At 43.9% G+C, this 18,702-nt stretch overlaps 1 protein-coding gene across 1 annotated transcript in view; it reads right to left on the bottom strand.

Annotated features, from left to right (window-relative positions):
* Window positions 1–18,411, bottom strand: part of GTF2F2 (general transcription factor IIF subunit 2) — a 501,983-nt gene extending 483,572 nt beyond the window's left edge. Inside the window, exon 1 of the mRNA XM_082244661.1 lies at window positions 18,236–18,411. Coding sequence (XP_082100787.1) covers window positions 18,236–18,304 — 69 coding nt within the window. The 5' untranslated portion in view covers window positions 18,305–18,411. The remainder of the gene's footprint in view (window positions 1–18,235) is intronic.
* Between the last annotated feature and the right edge of the window lie 291 nt (window positions 18,412–18,702).

The following is an 18,702-nucleotide window of genomic DNA, read 5'->3' as shown; positions in this document are numbered from 1 at the left end:
GCGCACCATCCCTGTTAGCTTGCGCGCAGAAGCAAACGCATACGCAAGTCGCGCCCACATATGTAAATGGTGTTTAAACCACACGTGAGGTATCGCCGCGATCCTTAGAGCGAGAACAATAATTTGAGCCCTAGACCTCCTCTAACTCTAAGCTTGTAACCTGTAGAAATGTTTAAAGTGTCGCCTATGGGGATTTTTAAGTACCAACGTTTGTCGCCATTCCACGAGCGTGCGCAATTTTGAAGCATGACATGTTGGGTATCTATTTACTCGGCGTAACATTGTCTTTCACATTATGGAAAATAATTGGGCTAACTTTAATGTTTTTTTCATTTTTACTTCAAAAAATTGAATTTTTAACCCAAAAAATTGCATTTGTGTGCGCAAATACGGTGTAATAAAAAATATTGCAACTATCTCCATTTTATTCTCTTGGGGTGTCTGCTAAAAAAATATAAATTATATATATATATATATATATATATATATATATATATATATATATATATATATATTTGGGGGTTCTAAGTAATTTTCTTGCAAAAAAAATGATTTTAACTAAACAATTGTCAGAAAAAGGCCTGGTCCAGAAGTGGTTAAAACACAAAAGCAAACATTGAGTATATTGCAGCTTACTGATTTTTAGATGTGGTGGCTGCATTGGTTTTCCTTTTTTAGGTTTTCTTTCCCTTATTTAACCCTCGACCCTGTCAGTTTTTCAACAGAACAAGCTGCCTTGCAAATGTAGCGGCTAGAGTGTTGAGACAAAGCATTGACCACTAACATGGGTGCTTACAATGATCATCTTTTATGTAAAGGCTTTATCCCAAAAGGAAGAAAACTTTTTTTGTAACTGTTCATAAGGTTTTAGATGGAGTTTGGTATCAATTTGTTTAGTGTATTTTATTTTGCTAGTACATCTAACACTCCCCTACTCCTAGACTGGCAATACTGCTGTGCAAAGGTGCCCCCCTGTGCTCCTTCATCCAGAGTAGAACTCAAAGAAAGGGACCCTCAGTTGGGACTTTATAGGCAAAAAAAAAAAAGTAATGCGACTATAAAATCAGAATTTTACATTAGTAAAAAGTGACAATCACATAAAGTTGTAAAACTATTGACCATTTGTGAGCGTACAGATGTACCATAGGTTCAGTCAGGGAAGCAGATATCCATGTTTTGGAACATATAAATTCCTTCTTCAAGGGAAAATTGGGAACAAGGTACTCCGGTCTAAAAAAGTATATATGTCAATTTGTGTAATTTATCAAAAAACCGTATCATCAAATGTATACAGTCGGGATCGAAAGTTTGGGCACCCCAGGTAAAAATTTGTATTAATGTGCATAAAGAAGCCAAGGAAAGATGGAAAAATGTCCAAAAGCCGTCAAATTACAGATTAGACATTCTTATAATATGTCAACAAAAGTTAGATTTTATTTATCATTTACACTTTCAGAAAACCAGAAAACAAAAAAATGGCGTCTGCAAAAGTTTGGGCACCCTGCAGAGTTAATATCTTGTACTGCCCCCTTTGGCAAGTATCACAGCTTGTAAACGCTTATTGTAGCCAGCCAAGAGTCTTTCCATTCTTGTTTGAGGTATCTTTGCCCATTCTTCCTTACAAAAGTCTTCCAGATCTTTGAGATTTCTGGGCTGAATGTCACGCACTGCTCTTTTAAGGTCTATCCATAGATTTTCAATTATGTTGAGGTCAGGAGATTGTGAAGGCCATGGCAAAACCTTCAGTTTATGCCTCTTGATGTAATCCCCCGTGGATTTCGGGGTGTGTTTAGGATCATTATCCATTTGTAGAAGCCATCCTCTCTTTAACTTCAGCTTTTTCACAGATGGCATCAAGTTATCATCCATATTTTGCGGAAATTTTATTGAATCCATTTTTCCTTCTACTCGTGAGATGTTCCCTGTGCCACTGGCTGCAATACAACCCCAAAGCATGATTGATCCACTCCCATGCTTAACAGTTGGACAGAGGTTCTTTTCATTAATTCTGTGCCCCTTCTTTTCCAAACGTACCTTTGCTCATTCCAGCCAAAAAGTTCAATTTTAACCTCATCGGTCCACAGAACTTGTTTCCAAAATGCATCAGGCTTGTCTATATGTTCATTTGCAAAGTTCAAACGCTGATTTTTGTGGTGAGGACGTAGAAGAGGTTTTTTTTTTGTACAAGTATCTCTTTATAGTGGAATAGTGTACCACAACTCCAGTGTCTGCCAGATCTTTCTGGAGGGATCGTGCAGTCAAACGTGGGTTTTGAATTGCTTTTCTCACAATCCTGCGAGCTGTTCTGTCTGATATTTTTCTTGGTCTTCCAGATCTTGCTTTAACTTCCCCTTTTCCCGATGACTGCCATTTCTTAATTACATTCCGAACAGAGGATATTGACATCTGAAAACGCTTTGCTATCTTCTTATAGCCTTCTCCAGCTTTGTGAGTGTCAACTATTTTCAGTTTTCTAGACAACTGCTTAGAGGATCCCATGGTGCCGATTGTTGGGGCAAGGTCAGATGAGTCTGGGCATTTAAAACCTTTGAGATTGACATCACCTGATCTTCCAGACGATGATTGAGAACAATCCATGACACTGGCAGGTCTCAGCCTTGCAAAGGGGGCAGTGCATGCTACAAATTCTGCAGGGTGCCCAAACTTTTGCAGACGCCATTTTTTTGTTTTCTGTCATTTTGAAAGTGTCAATGATGGAAATAAAGTCTAACTTTTGTTAACATATTATAAGAATGTCTAATCTGTAATTTGATGCCTTTTGGAAATTTTTCCATCTTTCCTTGGCTTCTTTATGCACATTAATACAAATTTTTACCTGGGGTGCCCAAACTTTCGATCCCCACTGTACCCCCTATTATCCAGATTTCGGGATAAAATTAGCACGTGGAACAAACTCAAAACTATCGCTGGCAGATAGAGCCAACTTAATAAAAATGTTATTGATGCCACAGCTGCTAGATCTTCTTCACAACACTCACCGGTAGTAATTCACTTGAAAATATTTAGGGTGGTTAACACCCTCTCTAGACGCCTACTGTGGAATACAGGCCCTCCCAAAATCAAACTAGAACAGTTGCAACACCCCAAGAACAGTGGAGGACTGGCAGTGCCCAATCCCTTGTTGTACTATATGGTGGCTCAGCTGCAGCATCTGATGGGATTCTTGGCCCATGATCCGGTGGGCTCATCAGCAAGAGTAAAAAAAAGGTGAAGAGATATCTGCGCTTAGAATCACAATAAACCCACAGAGCAATCAAAACGTTGTAATAACATAGGCAGCCAGCTCTATAGGTAGATTACAATTCCATAATGATAAAGTAGGTGCAGCACCAGTATTAAATACATATAAATAGGTATATATTAGGGCTGAACGATAGTCGATATGATATCGACTATCGTTCTGCAGGCGTGGGCGATATTCATATCGCCGAAGACACGATATTTACCACTAGGCAGGGAGAAGTCGGGACTCGGGGGGAGGAGGACGACTCACAGTGCTGGCAGCCGTCCCACACAATCAGCGGTGAGCAGCGTGCCGTGAGCAGATGCACAGCTAACTAATCACGCGTGCCTGCACATCTGATTGGTTCCCTGTGCCGCTACTCACGTGATGGGTTCGCTGTGCCACGCTCACCGGTCCGTCAAGAGAACTAGCTCCAGGGCGACAGAGGGAACGTGTGGGACAGATGTCATGTCGGGCTGTGTTTTTCTACCTCCTACCACAACTGTGAGTCCCGACTCTGCCTAATCCGTCTTCTGCATTCCACCCAGAGAAATATTGCGATATATATCGCTGAAAACGAAATATCGCAATGTTCTTTTTTTCCCAATATCGTGCAGCCCTAGTATATATGTAAGTGTAAAGAAACAATATACACAAATGTCCCAAAGTCCTTATAAAGCTGAAGAAGGAGAGAAGGAAAACCAGTCCAGATCATCCAGTCACCAATTTGCGTAGTGGAGAAGGCATGAAATCATCCAGTAGTGACAGCCAAAACTGCTTGCCAGAAAGTCTGACTCTCCTGTTACAGAGCGGTCAAACAGCGCTAGAACATTCAGGAAGCACTTGACATGAAAGATCCCTCTCAATTCCTCCAGCCTGTGATGACTCCCAGATTCTTAAATCCCAGGACAATGAAGAAGAACAACACAAGCCTGAACATCTCTGAAGCTCCAACCGGAATGACACCACCTCAGGACAAAAGCAGGCCAATGGTGTAGTATGTACAAACAGGCGACTTTATTAAAAAAGTATTGCACTTACATAAATTTAGACTCAAAAGGCATGTAAAGTAAAAACCGCAGTGTAGAAAGAGCGTGCTCCACATCAGAGTGCCCGGTCCGCCTTACGCGTATCGTCATACACTTGACATCAGAGGCGTGGCCGTCGGATGTAAGCACGCATTATAAAACCCCCGCCCGCAAATGACATACCCGGAAGTAGTCTATTCCTGCGCTCCACCTAGCCAAGAGCAGCAACCAGCTAAACCGGAAGTGTCAGTCACTTAAGCAAACACAACCCGATATGCTGGAGCCGATCCTGAGCCAGAGAAATCGCTAATGGGGGCCACAAATCTTGCAATATAAAACATAGTACATCCCAAAACTCATATGCATAAAATTACTATGAATATGGGCACACATTAAGAAAAAAGGAATCATAAAAAACACACCCGACCCAGAAATGACGTATCCGGAAGTAGTCTATTCCTGCGCTCCACTTAGCCCAGCACAGCAACCAGCTAAACCGGAAGTGACAACCCCACATGTCAGCACAATCCGATATGCTGGAGCCAGACATGGGTAAAAGAAGAACGCTAATGGGGCCACAAATATTATAAAATGGAACATATATTCCAAAGCTCATATAAATGAAAAATTAATATACATGAAAAACAATACCCTACATTCGGCCAGGCTCAAAGAATAGCAAACAGACAAACCGGAAGTGGCGGTCAATTAAGCCCACACCACCAATCGATATGCCTGTGCCAATTATGGGAATAAATGGAAAACATTAGTAGGGTCACAAAATAAAAATATAGGACATAATTACAAAACATAAATGTACTCTAAAGCATACATAAAACAAATTCATATGCACCAATCTATATCCTGCGCACAACCAGGCTAAAAAAAAAAAAAAAGGGGCCAGATATGGGCAGTAAGACATTAATGGAGCCACTAAACAGTGGAACAGGGCATCATTAAAACCGAAAATGAAAAATATAATATAAATGGCAATCAAAAATAAAGTCTCTAAAAAAAAAACATGATGGGATAAATAAAAAACATAAGCTGCCACACCAGATCAACTGTTATTAATGTGACAATTTACATTCCACTCTACGTTCATACCCCACTGATAGTAGGTCTTCATGTCATATATCCAGCGGGTTTCCAATTTAGAAATTTCCCGCCGGACATGACTCCCTCTCCAGTGGGGGGTGAACTTGTCAATAGCCCAAACCTTGGTGCCAACAGGGTTCTTATTGTGGCACCTGGCGTAATGCTTGGACACACTGCGATTGGGAAAACCTCTTCTGATGGGAAAACCTCTTCTGATGTTCCCAAGGTGTTCATTCACTCTCACAGTCAAAGTCCCGATAGTGCAGCCCGCATGGACATTGAAGGAGGTATACCAAGTTGGTAGAAGAACAACTGATAAAAGGCTTTACTGCATAATCCTTGGAGGTGGTGGTTGACCGAACGTTACAGAATCTCCTGCCAGACAAAGCATTTATCTGGCAGACCACACACACACCTCCTATAAGGAAAAAAAACAGTGAGAACACACGATTAGGCTTATCCAAAACATTCGGAGCGATCTGTAAACGCAGAGATTGAACCCCTCAAAAGACCACTGGAGGAGTCTCAGGCAATCGGGGGCCCAACACCCCATCATTCCTGAGAACTCCCCAATGCTTCTTAAAAATGCGTTTTACATCCCGATATTGTTTGGAATAAGTGGTAATAAAGGAGAAACTGAAACGGTCGGGATTGTTTTTCATGTATATTAATTTATTTAATTTATATGAGCTTTGCAATATGTTATGTTCTATTTTATAATATTTGTGGCCCCATTAGCGTTTTCTCTGGCTCAGGATCGGCTCCAGCATATCGGGTTGTGTTTGCTTAAGTGACTGACACTTCCGGTTTAGCTGGTTGCTGCTCTGGGCTAGGTGGAGCGCAGGAATAGACTACTTCCGGGTATGTCATTTCCGGGCCGGGGGTTTTATGATGCGTGCTTACATCCGACGGCCACGCCTCTGATGTCAAGTGTATGACGATACGCGTAAGGCGGACCAGGCACTCTGATGTGGAGCACGCTCTTTCTACACCACGGTTTTTACTTTAAATGCCTTTTGAGTCTACTTTTATGTAAGTTCAATACTTTTTAAATAAAGTCACCTGTTTGTACATACTACACCATTGGCCTGCTTTTGTCCTGAGGTGGTGTCATTCCGGTTGGAGCTTCAGAGTGGTTCAGGCATGTGTTGTTCTCCAACATAGTCCTGGGATTTAAGAGTCTGGGAGTCATCACAGGCTGGAGGAATTGAAAGGGATCTTTCATGTCAAGTGCTTCCTGAATGTTCTAGCGCTGTTTGACCGCTCTGTAACAGGAGGGTCAGACTTTCTGGCAAGCAGTTTTGGCTGTCACTACTGGGTGATTTCATGCCTTCCCCACTACGCACATTGGTGACTGGATGATCTGGACTGGTCTCCTCCCTCTCCATCAGCTTTATAAGGACTTTGGGACATTTGTGTATATTGTTTCTTTTTTTACATGTATTTAATACTGGCGCTGCTCCTACTTTATCATCGGCAAGAGTGATGCTGATAGGCTCTGGAGTGGAGACTGTTCCAAGGGGCCCAGAGGCACAGAAGTTCCATAAATGGAAAAAACAGACGCCCACTCTTACTCGGATCCAGAAAATATGGAACAAAGGCAGGCAGATGCAGGGAGTGCTGGGATTCACTGAACATAGCCCGATACGGGAGAACCTCTCCTATGTCGAACTGGCAAAACTACAACAGGGACCCAAGTGGCGATCCTTCGGTGTAACTCTAGTGTCACACATTTCAGGATGGCAGGCTGCTATCTTTCCCTGAGTTACAAAATAGATTTAATTTGCCCTCCACCATGTACTACTCCTATCTCCAGCTCAGGTATGCTGTGTGCGTGCAGAGGGATGCTGACAACTGGGTCATGTCCAATACCCCCATTTTACATCTTTTACAAACAAGTACTGAAACTAAAGGGACATTCTCACATTGTTACCAAATGCTACTAACACATTATTTAAAAACTCACCCCACTAAGGCACTGTCCCTATGGGAAAAAGGTGTAGGCCCACTCACGGGAGACCAATGGGAGGAAGTCCTGTACTCTATTACTAACTGCTCTCTTAACATTGCCCAAAAAGTCTCCCAATTATACATTGTACTTCAGGCACATTACACCCCACTTAGACTACAACAGATGGGTAGGCGGCCAGATTCCCTTGCGGAAGATGTGGGCAACACCAGGGGGATCTCATCCATCTACTTTTGAGATGCCCAAAGCTCCATCAGTATTGGAGTGCGGTACCTGGGACACTTAAGTGTTCCGGACGACCGTCCCCTTAGACCCAATTCATTGTATCTTAGGAGTTCTGGAGGAGGTTATCCCAGAGTAGATGGTTAGAAAAGCATTCTCTAGAGCACCATTTCAAGCTCGTAAACTCATCCTGTTGGGATGGAAATCGATCTCACCGCCCTCAGTAGCCTCATGGACACTACACATGGGGAACACCTTGGTCATGGAAAGATACATCTACTAACACAGGGAAAGCCCAGGTAGATTCAAAAAAATCTGGTCAAAAAAAAAAAAAAAAAATATGGTCAGCATGGCTGGATACCCCTGGGCTAAGTCCCAGGGAACTGGTGATGTCCAGAATTTTGCAATGGCCAACGGGGAGACCCTAACATGCTGTGGTTAATACCAGATGTACTGTATAGGCTTATATACTTCAGCATATTGTGGACTTGAAGGTCATGATGATAGGATTAATGTTAAGGGCGCTAAGATGACCATGGAGTGTATCAATAGCTGTAAGCAAATGCATTGTTTGTACATTGGAAACTGTCTAACCTAGTTCAATAAACACCTTTCAGATTTAAAAAAAAAAAAAAAAGAAACAAAAAAAATATATAACCAAATCCATACAGATCGAGGCATATATGATTCCATATATTTATATACAATTTATTGATTTTATACTCCGTATTCTGCCTATAAAGTCCCACCTTGGGGACCCTCTCTGTGTTCCATATTTTCAGGGATGTGGCAGATAGTCCTTAGGACAACACAACACTGAGCTCCCTATCTTGTTTATGCTTCATCCAGAGTAAGGACACTAATACAGGTAGTGTGTTACTTGCCAGATTACCAGGTGAAAACATGGGGGGGGGGGGGTTTGAGTCTAAGAAAAACAATGCAACCACCACACCTAATGATTGGTAAGCTGAAATACACTGCTTGAAAAAATTAAAGGAACACTTTTTATAGAGTATAGCATCAAGTCAATTAAACTGCTGGGATATTGATCTGATCAGTTAAGTTGCAGAGGGGGTAAAAAAGGTGTGTTTCTTTCCCTTTTTGGGGGGGGGGGGGTTGTATAATAGGAGGTATTATTAGTAGTTCTAGGTTTTATGTATTAGCTGGGGAATGACCAAAGACTATGTTTTGTGCCTATATATCTCACATTTTCAATAAATAAAAAGTAGCAGAGGGAGTTAATCAGTTTCAGCTGCTTTGGTGTTAATGAAATTAACAGGTGCACTAGATGGGCAACAATGAGACAACCTCCAAAACAGGAACGGTTTTACAGGTGGAGGCCACTGACATTTTTTTCTCTACTCATCTTTTCTGACTGTTTACTAGTTTTGGCATTTGGCTAGGGTTAGTGTCACTACTGGTAGCATGCGGCAATACCTGGGCCCTATAGAGGTTGCACAGGCAGTTAAAATCCTCCAGGGTAGCAAATCTACGTGCCATTGACAGAAGGTTTGCTTTGTTTCCCAGCACAGTCTCTAGAGCATGGAGGAGATTCCAAAGAGACAGGCAGATGCTCTAGGAGAGCTGGACAGGCCTGTAGAATGTCCTTACCGATCAGCAGGAGCGATATCTGCTCCTTTGTGAAAGAAGGAACAGGATGAGCTCTGCCAGAGCCCTACAAAAGGACCTCAAGCAGGCCACTGGGATGAATGTCTCTGACCAATCAGAAAAAGACTTCATGAGGGTGGCGTAAGGGCCCGATGTCCTCTAGTGGGCCCTGTGCTCACTGCCCGGTACCGTGGAGTTTGATTGGCATTTGCCATTGAACACAAGAATTGGCAGGTCCACCACTGGCACCCTGTGCTTTTTTACAGATGAGAGCAGGTACACCCTGAACACATGTGAAAAAAGTGAAAGGGTCTTGAGAAGTCGTTAAGAATGTTATGCTGCCTGTAACATTGTTCAGCAAGACTGGTTTGATGGTGAGTCACTGATGGTCTGGGGAGGCATATCCATGGACGCACAAACCTCTTCAGGCTCGACAATGGCACCCTGACTGCCATTAGGTATCGGGATGAAATCCTTGGACCTATTGTCAGACCCTACTGTGGGTCCTCAGTTCCTCCTTGTGCACGAGAATTCTCTGCCTCATGTGGCAAGAGTATGCAGCTAGTTCCTGGAGGATAAAGAAATACCACTGAATGGCCCCCACGCTCGCCTAACCTAAATCCAATTGAACACATCAGGGACATTATATTTCTGTCCATCCCACACTGTCAGGTTGCACCTCAGTCTGTTCAGGAGCTCAGTCGTGTCCTGGTCCAGATCTGGGAGGAAATACACCAGGACATAATTTGTCGTCTCATTAGGAGCATGCCCTGACATTGTCAGGCATGCATACAAGCATGTTGGAGCCTTACAAGCTACTGAGTACCATTTTGAGCTACTGCAATGAAATTTCAGCAAAATGGACTAGCCTGCTGCAAAAATGTTTCACTTTGATTTTGGGGGGGGGATGTCTGAATTTAGCCCTCTGTATGTTGATCATTTTCATTTCCATCAAACATTGTGGCATCCTTTCCTTCCTAACACATTACCCAGTCCATATCAGTATAGATATCCAGCAAGAGATTTTTCTCTAATGTGTTTTCAAAAAGTGTCCCTATAATTTTTTTGAGCAGTGTACATTTTTGGCTTTACTACCACTCTAAAGTGTTACTAAACCCAGGACCCTGCATTAACTATATTTGGTCTCCCACGACACAGAACATGGAAATGCAATAGTCTTAGTAAATATAAACTGCTAAATAGCTTTTCTCATCAGCAGTTAGAGCAGTCTTGTGACTTTTCAGTGTCTGGTTAAAGCTTGTAGGAGGAGTTTTCATTCAACCCTGATTGTCCTTTAAAGCTGCAAGACCCCTGTCCCTCTGTCTTGACAGTGCTGATTGACCCTGTTTTGATCACATGCACTCTCCCAAGAAAAAAAAACCTTCACCAATACACACCAAACTAAGCATGTGAAGAGTGTCCCCTAGCCTATGTTCTATTAGGAGGTAGATTGGGGACTGTGGAAGCAGAGAGGACAGGATCAACCTTTTTACACAATGCAGAGGATTAACCCCTTAGGCCCCACAGAGTATAAAAAGCATGCTTTTCTGCACATTAAGACTTTACAGTGGGTTTAGTAACACTTTAAGCACATCCTCAAACATCCCTAATTACCTTTATGCAAACAGTAATCTACGGCTTGTTGAACAAGCATAGGCATCTGTTATATAGCCATACCACCAGCCTTTGTTGTATCCGATACGTTGTATGTCATAGCAGGTGGTGACACTATATTAGGGGTCAACAACCAGTAGATTGCGGTCTGGACTTGCTGACTCGCCATTTCAGAGCATCAAAGAGTGCAATGCAGAGGGACTACTTGTAAATATGGGCTGTAGTAGGAAGCAAGAGCCGCATAAGCAGATGCCTCCTCTGTAGTTCAGGCTCCTGTCCCATGCAGAGTGATACCAACTGCACTCCACCTCTTATCCCAGCTAGCATTCTTCGGAGTGGTGCCAGCAGCAGGAAAGAAGAGATCTTGAGGTCAGTGTGAAGCAATATGCTGGGCAGAATAGTATAGGGCTGCTTTCACACTAATGTGCTGCGGTTTACCCACACCATAGGGGCAGTGCAGTGCACCTACAGGTTCCTGCAGGTTTGCTGCGCTTAGACAGACTTCTATTATATCCTGCGGGTTTGGTGCACTTTCTGAATGCAGGAGTTTTGGTGCCCTTTCAGAAAGTGCACCACACCTGCAGCATAGAACAGAAGTCTATAGCAAAGCACAGTTAACCCAGGAAAGTCGCAGAAGCACCACACTGCACCTGCGGTGTGGGTAAACCACAGCACATCAGTGTGAAAGCAGCCTTATAGCAGGCTCAGAACAGTAAGAGTTAATTTAAATTTGCAATTTAGGGGTGGGGTAAAATGCCATAGTTAAGATGTGTTTTTACCACCCCTTCCCCAACCGCACCCCCTTTAGCTGCAGTGACCATATGTGTACAAATGTCGCAGCTGGAGTTATAAGCCCTGTCATGGTGGGTGTAGCACCTGACAAGCATGACCCATTCAAGTGAATGAGGCCTTTCTAAGTGCCGTGCAACCTTGTGCAGTACAGCAAAAACAGGGTTAGGTACCTGGTAACTCTGAGAAGTCTTCCAGGAAAGCATCTGAGATAATGGAAATACAATAGTCCACCATTACAAAATGTCAGTCATACTTTTGTGCCTTAGTATTAGTAAAGCCCCAAAGAAACCCTCAGTAAACCCATGAATCTGGAAATATTTTGTACTGTTGTTTAGGGCGACCTGGAAGACTTCTCAGAAAAACAGTTACCCAGTACCTAACTCGGTTTTCTCCAATCGTCTTCGAGGGCAGCATCTGAGAGAATGTATCAAGCAATATTTACTAAGGAGGGGATAAGGTCTGGAGCACCCTGCGACCAAATATCTGGTCCTGACTGGACAGGTGGCCGATGCGGTAATGCCTTGTGAAGGTATTGAAGCTTGACCATGTCGCTGCCCTGCAGATCTGCTCCAGTGTTGCCCCGGCCCTCTCTGCACTTGAGGAAGCCCAAGCTCTGGTCGAGTGGGCTTTGACTCCACTCGGTGGGGCAAGGTTTTGTGCTTGGTTGGCTGCCTGTATAGCAATCTTTATCCATCTGGCTATCATACTTTAAGGCCCGTTTTACCTTGTTTACTCCTGCATGGAGAACGAATTGTGTGGTCGTTTTGCACCAGTCCTTAGTCCTCTTAAGGCATGCTATGAGAATTTTTTTTTCATGTCTAGGTTGTACAATGTCTCTTTTCTTGCTGTGCATCGAATCTGGAAGGAAGGGGATTACCACATTCTGTGTTCTGTGGAAAGTTGAATAGACTTTTGGTAGAAAAGCTGGATCTGGGGCGAGTAATATTTTATCTGTCTGGATCAAACAGTAGGGTTTCTGTCATGCATAGAGCCTGTATTTCACTTACTATCCTGGCCAACACAGGGGCCACTAGCAGTACTGTTTTACTGTAAGGTTAGGTATTTTTCTGAGCATTCCTTCAGTGATTCAAACTTCAAAGGCTGGAGAGAAGAATATTCTAAGTACCGTGGAGAGGTCCCATGTCGGGATTTTACTGAAGGATTCTGCTGAGCTTCATGGGTTCTTCTGCCAGCCTTATGTCTAGGAAGGAAGATAGAGCCGCCAGTTGGACCTTCAAAGTGTTATGGGAAATGTTTTTGTCCACTCCTTCCTGTAATAAATCTAAAATTGCTGGAATAGTCCCTCTGACGGGGTCTCCTTTGCTTTCGTGCCAGAAGACTAACTTTTTCCTCACTTTCTCGTTGATGGCTCTAGTCACAGGTTTTCTGCTGGCTAAAATTCTGCCCATCACCCTGTTTCACATACCTTTCCTCTGTAGCCTCACCTTTTCAGTAACCAGGCTGAGAGCCTCATGATCTTGTGGTTCGGGTGGTCGACTGGCCCATGCAATAGGAGGTTCGGTATGTCTGGCAGTATTAGATGTGGTAGAACACTGAGATTTTTCAGGTGACTGAACCATGACCTCTGGGGCCAATTGGGCGCAATAAGTATCACCATTGTCCTTTCTTCCCTGGTCTTTTGTACTACGATTGGTATTGGGGCAGTTGAAGGAAATGCATAACACAGTTGGTATGCCCAGCCTTGGTTGAACGTGTCTACCCCGATCTTGCCATCTGTGGGGTCCTGGGAGAAAAATTTTGGGAAACTCGTATTTATTTTTGACGCAAACAGATCCACCTTGGGCACTCCCCAGGCTTGGGTGATCCACGAGAATGTTGCTTGAATTAAGGACCACTCTGTCTTTTTTATGACTTTTCGACTTAAGTCTGCCAGCGTGTTGTCTGTTCCTTTCAGATAGATCTGATGTTTCTTTCAGCCCTTGACAGTGTCATTCCTGTCAGGCCCATTAAGTAAGTAGATTTTGTGCCCCCTTGTCTGTTCAGGTATGCCACAGTTGTGGCGTTGTCCGACTGAATCCTGACATCTCTGCACTGAATGGCCGGATGGAATGCTTTTAGCGCCTCCTCTACGGATTTTAATTCCCTCATGTTTGAAGAGGCTTGGGGCCAATGGGGCTTTCATTCCCCTTGTGCACAGAGATCGGGCATATGCGCTCCCTATCCCAGGTGCTGGCGCCCGTGGTGATCCGTCTCGGATCGGTCTGCAAACATATGCGTCCTTCGAGGTAAAGAAGAGGGCTTAGCCGCCAGTGAAGTATTCTTTTGACTGAGCGAGGAATCGGGATAGTCGGCTCTAGGGATGATGGGTTGCCATCCCACCAGGCCAGAATGTGATTTTGTAGAGGCCTCATATGGAGCTGTGCCTAGGGGATGCCTGGAATTGAGGATGTCAGTTCCAACACCGCCATGCCCTGCCTGATGGTCATGAATTCGGCACCCATCGGAGATGTTATAGTCTCTGATTTTCTCAGCCTTTTCCTCCATTGGAAAAATCTTGGTCATTTTGGCATCTAGCACGTAGCTCAAGTATATGACCCTCTGGTTGGGGTTGTGATTTTTCTGCGCTCACTATCCATCCTAAGCTTTGCAAGTAGGAGATGCTCGTGTGCAGATTGGCTTCCAGGTTCTCTGCTGATTCAGCAAAGAACAGCAGATTGTCCAAGTATGGCACCACGCCTATGCTCTGATGTCTTAGTTTTTTTTAGGGCTTCTGCCATTATTTTCAAGAAAATCCTGGGTGCAGAAGAGATTCAGCTGTGTACTGCAAAAGTAGTGGTTGCCGGGTCCTGGACCGCAAATCTTAAATATCTTTGATGACTCTTCTTTGTAAATATGTACAGTGCCTTGCGAAAGTATTCGGCCCCCTTGAACTTTGTGACCTATTGCCACATTTCAGGCTTCAAACAAAGATATAAAACTGTAATTTTTGTGAAGAATCAACAAGTGGGACACAATCATGAAGTGGAACGAAATTTATTGGATATTTCAAACTTTGTTAAATAAAAAAATGAAAAATTGGGCGTGCAAAATTATTCAGCCCCTTTACTTTCAGTGCAGCAAACTCTCTCCAGAAGTTCAGTGAGGATCTCTGAATGATCCAATGTTGACCAAAATGACTAATGATGATAAATAGAATCCACCTGTGTGTAATCAAGTCTCTGTATAAATGCACCTGCACTGTGATAGTCTCAGAGGTCCTTTTAAAGCACAGAGAGCATCATGAAGAACAAGGAACACACCAGGCAGGTCTGAGATACTGTTGTGGAGAAGTTTAAAGCCGGATTTGGATACAAAAAGATTTCCCAAGCTTTAAACATCCCAAGGAGCACTGTGCAAGTGATAATATTGAAATGGAAGGAGTATCAGACCACTGCAAATCTACGAAGACCTGTCCCTCCCTCTAAACTTTTAGCTCATACAAGGAGAAGACTGATCAGAGATGCAGTCAAGAGGCCCATGATCACTCTGGATGAACTACAGAGATCTACAGCTGAGGTGGGAGACTCTGTCCATAGGACAACAATCAGTCGTATACTGCACAAATCTGGCCTTTATGGAAGAGTGGCAAGAAGAAAGCCATTTCTTAAAGATATCCATAAAAAGTGTAGTTTAACGTTTGCCACAAGCCACCTGAGAGACTCAAACATGTGGAAGAAGGTGCTCTGGTCAGAAACCAAAATCGAACTTTTTGGCAACAATGCAAAGCGTTATGTTTGGCGTAAAAGCAACACAGCTCATCACCCTGAACACACAATCCCCACTGTCAACTGAAAACTGCTGTTCACAAACGCTCTCCATCCAACCTCACTGAGCTTGAGCTGTTTTGCAAGGAGGAATGGGCAAAAATTTCAGTCTCTCGATGTGCAAAACTGATAGAGACATACCCCAAGCGACTTACAGCTGTAATCGCAGCAAAAGGTGGCACTACAAAGTATTAACTTAAGGGGGCTGAATAATTTTGCACGCCCAATTTTTCAGTTTTTTATTTGTTAAAAAAAGTTTGAAATATCCAATAAATTTCGTTCCACTTCATGATTGTGTCCCACTTGTTGATTCTTCCCAAAAAATTACAGTTTTATATCTTTATTCTGTAATGTGGCAAAAGGTCGCAAAGTTCAAGGGGGCCGAATACTTTTGCAAGGCACTATCTTGCAGATCTACTGTAACCATGAATACTCCCGCCGGAAGGATATTCCTGACCAAGTAGATGGACTACATCCTGAATCTCTTGTACCTTATCTTTTTTATTGAGTGGTTTGAGGTTAAGTAGGACCCTTAGCTTTACAAAGGGGGAGGAATAAATGGACTTTGAAGGCACCGTAATAGAAAACACAACGCTTTATTTTAGATAAGTATTAAAACCACAAAAGTATGTGTCGACCGATCAACATGGGCAAATTCATTGATCAGAGGATACAATTCACCTATCCCCATTCACCTATCATTTGTATCCTCTGATCAATGAATTTGCCCATGTTGATCGGTCGACACATACTTTTGTGGTTTTAATACTTATCTAAAATAAAGCGTTGTGTTTTTTATTACGGTGCCTTCAAAGTCCATTTATTCCTCCCCCTTTGTAATTCTGGACGTGGCACATGTTTCCTCATTTTATTACGCCCCTGTTTTTTGCTGCACCAGGGATAGGCGTAGATATTCTATTTAGTTAAAGGACCCTTAGCTTGCCTAAAGGCTTCTTCCTCGCAGATGTGTGTGAACCAACTCCTGTTTTTATCTCTTCCGGCAGGACGTGAAAAATCACTTTCTGCTTTAGTAGGTTTTCCAGTGCAGATAGAAAGGTGTCTGCTTGGTCTGTGTCCTTTGGGAGTGTCGTCACCAAGTACTTGGTTGGGGGGTGTGTGGAAAACTCTATCAAGTAACCTTCTGCTTTAGCACGAAGGACAAACCCATTTTTTGTGGCTTTCCTCCACTGGTGAGCAAAGGTCGCCAATCTGCCCCCCACCTGGAGATATCATTTTTTGTTTCTTGGGATGAAAGGCTTGAGGATAAAGTCTCCCTTGCCTTTTTTTGTTATGTTGTGGCCAGCGTTTCTTTGTTCCTGTTTTATTAAATCTCCTGGACTGATGAAACGCTTCTTTTTGGTCTGAGGAAACCCTTTATTTTTGGCTGCGGTCCTGTCCAGGACTGTTTCCAAGTCTGCTCCGAACAATAAATCACCTGTGAAGGGGATTATGCACAATCTATTTTTGAAAGCAAAGTCCCCTCCCCACGACTTCAGACACAGGGCTCTCCTGGCCAAATTAGTAAGGCCAATGGTCCTGGGTGATACGTTACCCTCACAGCTTCAGCCGAACATTTGCAAGGAAGGCTGCCGCTCTGGCTAGCATTGGTATGGTCCTTACTAACTCTTCCCCCCCACCAAAATATTAAAAGTCAGCAGCTACAAATACTGTGGCTGCTGACTTTTAATACTAGGAAACGTACCTGTCCATCAATCCCACGATGTCAGCAACCCAGCCGATTTTTCAATTGGCTCTCGGGTGCTGCTACTGCCATTCTGACTAAGGGAAACCAGCAGTGAAGCCTTGTGGCTTTACAGCTGGTTCCCTACTGCACATACGAGAATAGCGTTGCACTTTTTGAATGGCCCAGGGGCAGTGAAAGGAGGGGGCCAAGCTTCTAGGGGACCTTGCCGCTGTGAGGTCTCCAGGAAGTGGGGATGGGTACCAGTCAAAAATAGCTACCCGCTCCCTCCAAAAGGTAACAAATGTGGCAGCGGGGGGGGGAGGAGACGAAAACAAGCGGAGCTTCCCCCTAACCCTGATCTATTGGCGCTTTTCCACTGCATGGAACCGAACGGTTCGGCTCGCTTTTGTGCTTTTCCACTGCTGGTACCGCATGGTATGGTGTAGGAACGGTTCGGTACGGTGGCGCTTTTCCACTGCATGGAACCGAACGGTACGGCTCTCAAAAACAGTACCTACTCGATTGTGGTTCCAACAGGTACCATAACCGGTACCATATCCCACAATCCTTTGCATGCAGTCACTACTAGCCACTGATTGGTCAGAGAATCCCACCCACCCCGTTGTTATCCCACCCACTTAACTTTAGTACTTTAATGGAAAAGCAAACCTATACCGTACCGTACCGAACCGTTCCAACACCGTACCATGCGGTACCAGCAGTGGAAAAGCAAGCCAAGCAGGGCCGAGTAGAGCCGAGCCGAGCCGGTACTTGCAGTGGAAAAGTCCCATGAACAAGTATTCGAAAGGGGAGTTCACAGTTATGCTTTTGATCAACAGTAACTCCATACACATCTGTATACACAAAGAGGAGAGCTGTGAAGGAAAAAGGGGATGAAGCCTCCCAATGAGGAGCTGTCTCTCTAAAGAAAGATAGCCGGTAGATATGGAGGAAGTCACCCCTAATGAGGAGCTGTCTCTCCAATAGCCAGTAGATATAAAGGAAGAGTCCCCTAATGAGAACTGTCTCTCTAACAGCCGGTAGATATGGAGGAAACGTCTCCTAATGAGGAGCTGTCTGTCTAATAACTGGTAGATACGGAGGAGAAGTCTAATAAGAAGCTGTCTCTCTAATATCGGATAGCCGAGAGCTTTGCAGTCAGTAAATGAGACTTTATTCCTCCGTCACAGCAATGTATGCGGCCTTCCTCACCTTCACCAGCCACACGCCTGTGTTCTGCTTGGCTCCGCTCAGATCCAGCTCTCCCTTATCGGCAGACATGTCGGTGCTCGGTTTCCTCACAGCTGTACACCGCTACCACAACACGAATATCACACACGCTGGGGAAGACCAAAAGCCGGTGCACACTAGAGTACGGAGCACGGCGTGGGACAGACTTCCGGCAGCGCTCACGCAGCCCCTGCCGGATTTCAGTGGTACTGCTGTCAGTTCTCCTATCAGCTCAGTGTCAGGATGAGTATGTACAGCGATAGAGGAGAAGCTCTCACATAATCATCAGTCTACTGATAGAAGGATTAGAAGATTTAGGACTGCAGGGAACGTATCATTCTATTAAATAATGCATTTTATTCAAGTTTTCAATACATATAAACAGAAGATGTAGTCATGTCTCCCTCCCTTCAAGGGTTTACAACGAGATCTGTGATGGGCACGATGCA

The sequence above is a fragment of the Pelophylax lessonae genome, assembly GCF_965119305.1.
Source record: "Pelophylax lessonae genome assembly, chromosome: 2".
Classification (NCBI taxonomy): Eukaryota; Metazoa; Chordata; class Amphibia; order Anura; family Ranidae; genus Pelophylax; species Pelophylax lessonae.
This window is presented reverse-complemented; position numbering and strand designations above follow the sequence as displayed.